We start from the raw sequence: 7,909 nt of genomic DNA, 5'->3' as shown, positions 1-7,909 counted from the left end.
CCATCCCAAAATCCCCGGGTGTGCTCCATGGGCTGGCCAGACCTGGGGCTCTGGGGCTCTGTGTGGGGCCACGACCCCCGAATTTCCTCTCCAGAGCTACTCCAAGCTTTGAGGTTCCCGTTTCCCTGGGGCTCCAGAGCTGCTGTGTTTCCCTTTGGTTTGGGAGCTGCTGCCTCTGCACTTCTTTTCAGCTGAATCACAAAGGAGTTTTGCTGCCCCAGGCTTTTCCCCCTCCACCACCACCTTTGTTTTCCACGTTCCCCCTGTTGTTAAACCAATAAGGTGCCTCTCGTTTCTCTTCCAGAATTTTCTCCTTCCTGGATGTGGTCACTCTGTGTCGCTGTGCTCAAGTTTCCAGGGTAAGAACCTTCCTCCTCTTCCTGGTGGGTTTTAGCAGGGGGTTGGATTTGGGGAGGCAAAGTCCTCTTGCTCCAGCCCTTCCCAGTCACACAGGGGGCTGTACCAGGGACCTTTGTGCCACTGAACTGTTATTTGGTGTCCCCTGTTAACACTGGAAAATTCCCAGTGAAGGGGACTCCAGCCTGGAATAGCATTTTCCAGTGTCCCAGGTATGAGGGGGGTTGACTTTTTGCCCAAACCTTTCCCCTCAGCCTGGGTTTGTCCGGGGAGCCCAGGGCTGCTGGAAACCCCAAAGCTGGGGGTCTGAAACAGTTTGGGTGGAAATACAGGAATTCTGATTCACAGGGGGTACTGCAGAGCCAGTGGAAGTTTATTTCCTCCCTGGATGTAGTTGGAGTAAGCCTGGAAAAAAAGAAAAAAGAGTGTTTTGTTTGGGGTGGTTTCTGTCCTTCGTGGGCTTCAGCTGGGGAAATCCAGCTGGGAATATTCACTTGGGAAAGTTCTTCCAGCTGCAGGTCAGATTATCTGGAGCTTCCAGGTTCATCCTGGGAACAGCCAGAGGAGGCACTGCCACAGGAAGGGTGGGATGTCCATCCAGGGGAGGTGTTGGAGTGGAGTGTTCACTGTCCTGGCTGGGTCACCCCTGCACAAACTGCTCAGTGCATCAGTCCAAGCACGTTGTGATCAAAAAAATTATGCTTAAACATTATTTACTGCATTAAAACTGGCCCTGTGTGGGGCCTGGGCGTTGCAGTTCCCACCTGGATAACACAGGTCTGGGGAGGGAAGGACCTTCCAGGTGAAATCCACGGCTCCAGCAGGACGGTCCCGGCTGGAACGGGATCCTGCCAGTGTCAAGGTGCCCTCCTGGACTGCCCCTTGCTCCTGTTTGCACAGGGAACAGCATCACTCACCCCGTGGCACAGCACGTGAGGTCCCTGCAGGAGGTGCAGGAAGGCTCTGGAACGTTCCCTGCCCAGGGAATTGTGCAGCCACCGGTGCATTTCCCACCGGAGCCGTCGCTTTTCCCAAGGACCTTAAAACAAAGATCAGCAATTCAAACCACAAAGAGAAAATCACTTAATGCCCAGTTCTGCCCCCTTTTCTGACTCTGCACCTATTGTTGCCCAAGAGCTGGTGTTTTGGGCTGGGAGACGAGCTCAGGGCATGTGAGGGATGGGATGGGATGGGATGGAAAATCCACCTGTACTTATCCCCGATTTCCCAACGCTGAGCTCCTGGTTATTACCAGATCTGGTTGTTTACTTTGATTGGGTAATTAAAACTTTACACACAGCTCTGTGCTGATTCACTGAGGGCAGAATCACCAGCCCTGGGCTCCTGCCCCTCCTTTTTGCAGCAGGAACCACGTGAGATTTGGGGGGTTTGGACCAAAACTAAAGCCCCTTGTGAGCGTTGAGGGTCCCCTGGGGGGGACTCACCTTAATTCCAGCCAGGAATGTGAAGATACCCACAGCTCCTCCTGCTCTGGGGGCACCAATTCCCTGCCTAGGGGACCTGGAATTCCAAGTTATTCCCTGGGGTAGTCCCAGCAAGTGCTTCTGGTACCTGCCCAGTTCTCCCTGTTGGAATTCCCCCATTGGCTTTTCCACCTGGGACACTGAGAATGTTGTTCCTCCAAGGAACAAAACTGGGACTGGGTCCCCCACTGACCTTTTTTTTTATCATATTAACCACACATTTACATTTTTTCCCCCCATAAAGGCATGGAATGTTCTGGCCCTGGATGGCAGTAACTGGCAGCGAATTGACCTGTTTGATTTCCAGAGGGACATTGAGGTATCATTAAGTGACATACAAACCCATTTTTTTCCCCCCTTGTTAAACTGTAATTACAGCCTAGAATGGATTCATACTCCCAGAGTAACCCTTTTTTTACCTTCCCTGGAGATAGAGATCATTAATTTCAGCTCTTCAGCTTCGAGGAGCCTTTTAAAGTCTTGGCAATCCCATTCAGCTTTTGAAAATGGACAGAATTATGTGTCTGCATCAAGCCTTGAGAGGGGCTAATGGAAGGAAAGTGGTTTTGCCTGTTCTGAAAAAACAGAAATTAGTAGAAAAAGTGTGTTTTTGGGGAAAACTGCTGCTTGTTTGGAGCAGAACTGAGGCTGTTTCTCCTTCCCCTCCCAGTCAGCACAGCACTGATGAGACCACAAAGGCTGAATGTCTGTTGAATCCTTCCCTGTCTGTCTTTAATATCAAAAATTGAAATTTCAGTGAAGATGATTTGGGGGGGATGAAGTCAAAAGTTCTCCCTGAAAAGGTGCAGCTTTGGAGTTGCCTCGTTGTTGGATCTGTTGGATGTGGGCTCTGCACTCATAGGGGTGGTCTTAAAATGGAAAGTGCCTTGAGCAGGAAAAGGGAGCAGAAAAAACCAACCCTCAGAATGTTTTATTCCATTAAAAAAAAAAAACCAAAAAAAATCCTGAAAAAACCCAACCCCTTTTAAAAGAAAACACTGGGATTTGTTGTTCCTCACCTCCAGAACCAGCTGGGCTTCCTGATGTGCTCAGGCTTTGCTTGGAGGGAGTTAAATCCAGCAGTTGGTGTAAATTATTGATACAGACGTGTTTGGATCCCCTAATCCAAGCAGGATCCACAGGCTTGCCAGAGGAATTGCAAAATCTGGGAGTGTTGCAGCTCCTCCAGCCTTTTTACAGGGATGTGGAGCTCGTGGAGCTGCTCCTGTGGCCCAAAACTCACCTTAGAGATCTCAGTGTCCCTCTTTGGTTGTGGGATTATGTCGTGTTGAGCCTGATCCTTGGTTTTGGGGGCTTTTTGGGGACTGGAAAAGAGATTCCAGAGGAGCATCTTCATCTTCTGTTGCTTTTAAATGCCAGTTAGTTCAGGGAGAGCCGAGGGATGCTCCTGGTTTGTGATGAACAACCAAAGCACAGGGGGAGGTTCTGGATTGCTGAGCACTGCTCAGATATTCTCCAGAGGGTTTGCCCTTTCATTCCCAGGGAGAGAGGAAAATCCTGGGCTCTTTGGAGACTTCCAGTGAACACAGATTTGAAATAAAAAAAGCCTTTTTCTGGATCTCTGGAGCCACAAGCGTTTGAATCCCTTTTCCTGCCAAACTCCTGGGCTGGTTCTGCTCCTGAGTGGAAGTTTGGGTTTATCCCTTGGAAATCCTGCTGCCCAGGGTGTAGCTCCCCTCCCATTCCCTGGGGAGTCTGTGGGGATGTCCAGGAGCCCCAAACTGGGGGGAAGTTCCTTGGAATTCCCCCATCCTTGGCCGATGGGCTTCAGGGAACTGCTCCTTGTCTCTCCATCTTCAGAAGCTGAATAATCCCCCCCTTCCCCCTTCCCTGAGATCCTCCCCGTGGCATTTTTATTTCCTTAGCACCCTAAAGTAACAAACCTGTTGTTAACCTGCCAAATGTTGAATCCAGCTGTCTGGGGGTTTTTTTTTGGGGGGCAATGCTGAGGTGCCCTTTCTGTCTCCCCCAGGGCCGGGTGGTCGAGAACATTTCCAAGAGATGTGGGGGATTCCTGCGGAAGCTGAGCCTGAGGGGCTGCCTGGGAGTGGGGGACAACGCCTTAAGGTAGAGCTACCCCTTCTTCCCGCTTGGAATTGGGCTGGGAAGGGGGATTTGGCCCCTCCATCCCCCCAGGACGGGGATAATTCAGCACCACTTCATGCCCCAGCCCCTCAGCCCGTGTGTGTGTGAGGGAAACCTCGAGGGCAGGGACAGACACTGCTCATTTCCCACTTTAATTGGTCATTTTTAACCTCAGCCCGGGTTCAAAAGTCTCATTAAAATTCAGTTTTTCTCGGTTCTCATTAAAATCCTGTCAGCTGCTGTTCCAAACTCAGGAGGGATTGGCACTGAGGGGCAGCTGAGGCCTTTAGTGGGGCTGGGAAATCCCAGGGCACGAGATGGGCCAGCAGAAATCACTGGTTTTCTGGATTTCCTTCTATTTTCTTGGGTTTGTTCTTTATTTTCTTAATTTTGTTCTTTATTTTCTTAATTTTGTCCTTTATTTTCTTGATTTTTTCCTTTATTTTCTTGATTTTCTTTTACATGTTCTTGATTTTCTTTAATATTTTCTTGGTTTTTTTAATATTTTCTTGATTTTCTTTTGTATTTTCTTGGTTTTCTTCTTCATTTTCTTGGTTTCCTTCTTTACTTGTTTTCTTCTCGATTTTCTTCTCAATTTTCTTGCTTTTCTTCATTCTTTTCTTATTTCTTGATTCTCTTGATTTTCCTCATTATTTTCTTGATTCCTGTTTCTCGATTATTTTCTTTTCTTGATTTTCTTCTTCTTTATTGATTTTCTTCTTTACTGATTTTCTTTACTCATTTTCTTCTTTACTGATTTTCTTCTTCACTGATTTTCTTCCTTATTTTCTTCTTTATTGATTTTTTCTTCACTGATTTTCTCCTTTATTGATTTTTCTTCTTTATTGATTTTCTTCCTTATTTTCTTCTTTATTGATTTTTTCTTTATTGATTTTTTCTTTATTGATTTTTTCTTTATTGATTTTTTCTTTATTGATTTTTTCTTTACTGATTTTCTTCTTTACTGATTTTCTTCCTTATTTTCTTCTTTATTGATTTTTTCTTTATTGATTTTTTCTTTATTGATTTTTTCTTTATTGATTTTATTCTTTACTGATTTTCTTCTTTATTGATTTTCTTCCTGATTTTCTTCTTTATTCCTCCTTTATTTCTTCTTCAACGCTCGAGACCGTTCTGCCAAACCTTAATGTGCCGTGTTCCGTTTCCCACAACTGCTGTAAACCCCCTGGAATTCTGTTCCCTGGCCAACCCAGTGTTTTCCCTCCCTTTCCCAAAGGACCTTTGCCCAGAACTGCAGGAACATCGAGGTGCTGAACCTCAATGGCTGCACCAAGATCACGGACGCGTGAGTAGAGCTCTTCCCTCAGCCCTGGCTGCTCCAGGGCCTGTTTCCCACCCCTTTTTTAAGGGAAAGCCTTGGCTGTGTGGGAGATGATGGAATCATGGAATGGGTTGGCTTGGAAGGGGCCTTAAAGCCCACCCAGTCCCACCCCTTGCCGTGGGTTGGACACATTCCACAATCCCAGGTTGCTCCAAGCCCCATCCAGCACTTCCCACAACCTCTCTGGGAGTTCATCCCAGTGTCCCCACCCCCCTGCTCCCCCCAGAGTGCCCCTCCCATGGGATGTGTGTGAGCTGGGATGGATCCGTGGCAGGAATTGTCTCCCTGTCTCTCTTCCAGCACCTGCACGAGCCTCAGCAAGTTCTGCTCCAAACTCAGGCACCTGGACTTGGCCTCCTGCACCTCCATAACCAACCTGTCCCTGAAAGCACTGAGGTAGGAGCCAGCAGCACTGGCTGTGCCAGCAGAATCCTGGAATTAAGGTTGGAAAACACCTCTAAGACCACCCGGGGAACGTCCCCCTCGGGGCCGAGGTTTGGGAACTGTGTCCCCACCCAGGGGGGATGTGGGGTGTGGGAGTGTCTGCACTCACAGGGCTTCCAGGAATGGGCATTTCAGGGGTGAAAAAGCAGGATTGCCTCCCAAAACAAACCAGCATTCCCATGTTTTCCCCTCTCTCCCCCCCAAGCGAGGGATGCCCGCTGCTGGAACAGCTCATCATCTCCTGGTGCGACCAAGTGACCAAGGATGGGATCCAGGCCCTGGTCAGGGGCTGTGGGGGGCTCAAAGCCCTGTCCCTGAAGGGCTGCACCCAGGTATGGCTCTGCAAAAGGGGGAGAAGCACAGCTGGGATGTTCCTGCTGCTCCTCAGGGGGCGGGGAGGGAACACTGGGCATTTCTTTTACTTCCCAAAAAGTTCCATCGCCCAAAGGCCCCCAAAGCCCTTCTGGTGCCCCCCCCAGCTCCAGTGGGTGGGTTTTAGCAGTGCCAGGTTGTCTCAGTGCCTGTGTTTTCCCCCCCCCAGCTCGAGGATGAGGCCCTGAAGTACATTGGAGCACATTGTCCCGAGCTGGTGACTTTAAACCTCCAAACCTGCTTGGTAAGTGAGGCTTCCCAACATTCCAAGCCCATCCCTGAGCAGAACCCTGTGGAATGTGCTCCGTCCTCGGTGCAGTTGGAGCAAACAGTTGATGAAAAGCAGATTTTTTGGTGCCATTCAGGAGGGTTGAATGAGCCCCAGAGCAGCCTTTGCTGTGTCAGGGTTGTCCCTCCCTTCCCTGCCCTCCCGAATTCATTTGCAGGATGAGCTGGAAAAATTCTTTCCATCAGTCCTGGAGAGTGGCCCTGCCAGGCCTTTCCTCTCATCTCTTTGTGGAACTGAACCCAAAAAATGCAGTTTTCCTGCACAGAAGGGCCCTGAGCCAGTTCTGCAGTGCCAAAAATGTGCATTTTTGCCAAAAAATAGATTGGAATGGGCTCTCTGTACGTGCCATTGCACAGTTAGTCTGGAACAGCAGCTGGGCAGCCTCTTCCTTTTCCAAGGAAGTGGGCCCTGTGGCCAGGGATGGGGCTGGATAAACCCCCTGTGTCTGGGAATGGGGCTGGATAAACCCCCTGTGTCTGGAAATGGGGCTGTATAAAACCCCTGTGTCTGGGAATGGGGCTGGATAAACCCTCTGTGTCTGGGAATGAGGCTGGATGGGATCCCTGTGTCTGAGAATGGGGCTGGATAAAACCCCTGTGTTTGGGAATGGGGCTGGATAAACCCCCTGTGTCTGGGAATAGGGCTGGATGGGATCCCTGTGTCTGGGAATGGGGCTGGATGGACCCCCTGTGCCCAGGGATGGTCTTTCCAAGCAGGAATAGCAAAGGCAGGAATCCCAGCCCCTTCCCCATCCCTCCCCTGGCCCCACTCCCAGACACCTCCCTGCCCACAGAAAACGACTTCCCCAACATTTCCAAGCCACTCCAGTGGGGTTTCTCCTGTCCCAGCTGCTCCAGCAAAACCCCTCGGTGCATTTTGGGGTGGAGGGAGCCAGAACTCCTCCCGGGGGCTGGAACTGTGGGAGGGGAAATCCCTGGAATCTCACGTGGAATCTCACTTTGGTCCCGCAGCAAATCACGGACGACGGGCTGATCACCATCTGCAGGGGCTGCCACAAGCTGCAGTCCCTGTGTGCCTCCGGCTGCTCCAACATCACCGACGCCATCCTCAACGCCCTGGGGCAGAACTGCCCTCGCCTCAGGTGGGTGTGCCCCGGAATTCCCTGGAATTCCCTGGAATTCCCACCCCCACGTGGAGCGGGGGGGTCCTGGGGCAGCGCTCGGGTGCCACCGGGGCCGTTTTCAGCCTTCCTGGAAGGGCAGTTTTTGTCCCTGAGCTTCATCCAGGTGTGGTTTTTGTATGGAATGAGCAGAGGAAAAACCACATTCATGGTTAAAAGCTGGTTAAAAAAAATCTGGTTGAAAACCAGATTCCTGGTTAAAACCTGGTTAAAAATCGGATTCGTTTTTGGACTCTGAAGGTCTTCCCAGAAGGGCAGTTTTTATCCCTGAGCTTCATCCAGGTGTGGGGTTTTTTTATGGGATGAACAGAGGAAAAACCAGATTCCTGGTTAAAACCTGGTTAAAAATCTGGTTGAAAACCAGATTCCTGGTT

At 49.9% G+C, this 7,909-nt stretch overlaps 1 protein-coding gene across 1 annotated transcript; it reads left to right on the top strand.

Moving 5' to 3' along the window:
- Positions 1 to 304: 304 nt before the first annotated feature.
- LOC115308112 (F-box/LRR-repeat protein 20-like) lies at positions 305 to 7,641 on the top strand (the record flags this gene model as incomplete). Its single annotated transcript, XM_029965786.1, has 8 exons — positions 305 to 359; positions 2,086 to 2,160; positions 3,835 to 3,929; positions 5,185 to 5,253; positions 5,590 to 5,685; positions 5,939 to 6,065; positions 6,275 to 6,349; positions 7,366 to 7,641. Coding segments are annotated over 8 exons (868 nt in total), but the record flags the coding sequence as incomplete, so codon positions are not given.
- Between the last annotated feature and the right edge of the window lie 268 nt (positions 7,642 to 7,909).

This window comes from Manacus vitellinus, unplaced genomic scaffold (assembly GCF_001715985.3).
Source record: "Manacus vitellinus isolate BGI_N305 unplaced genomic scaffold, ASM171598v3 ctg7180002220829_pilon, whole genome shotgun sequence".
NCBI classification, from domain to species: Eukaryota; Metazoa; Chordata; class Aves; order Passeriformes; family Pipridae; genus Manacus; species Manacus vitellinus.
This window is presented reverse-complemented; position numbering and strand designations above follow the sequence as displayed.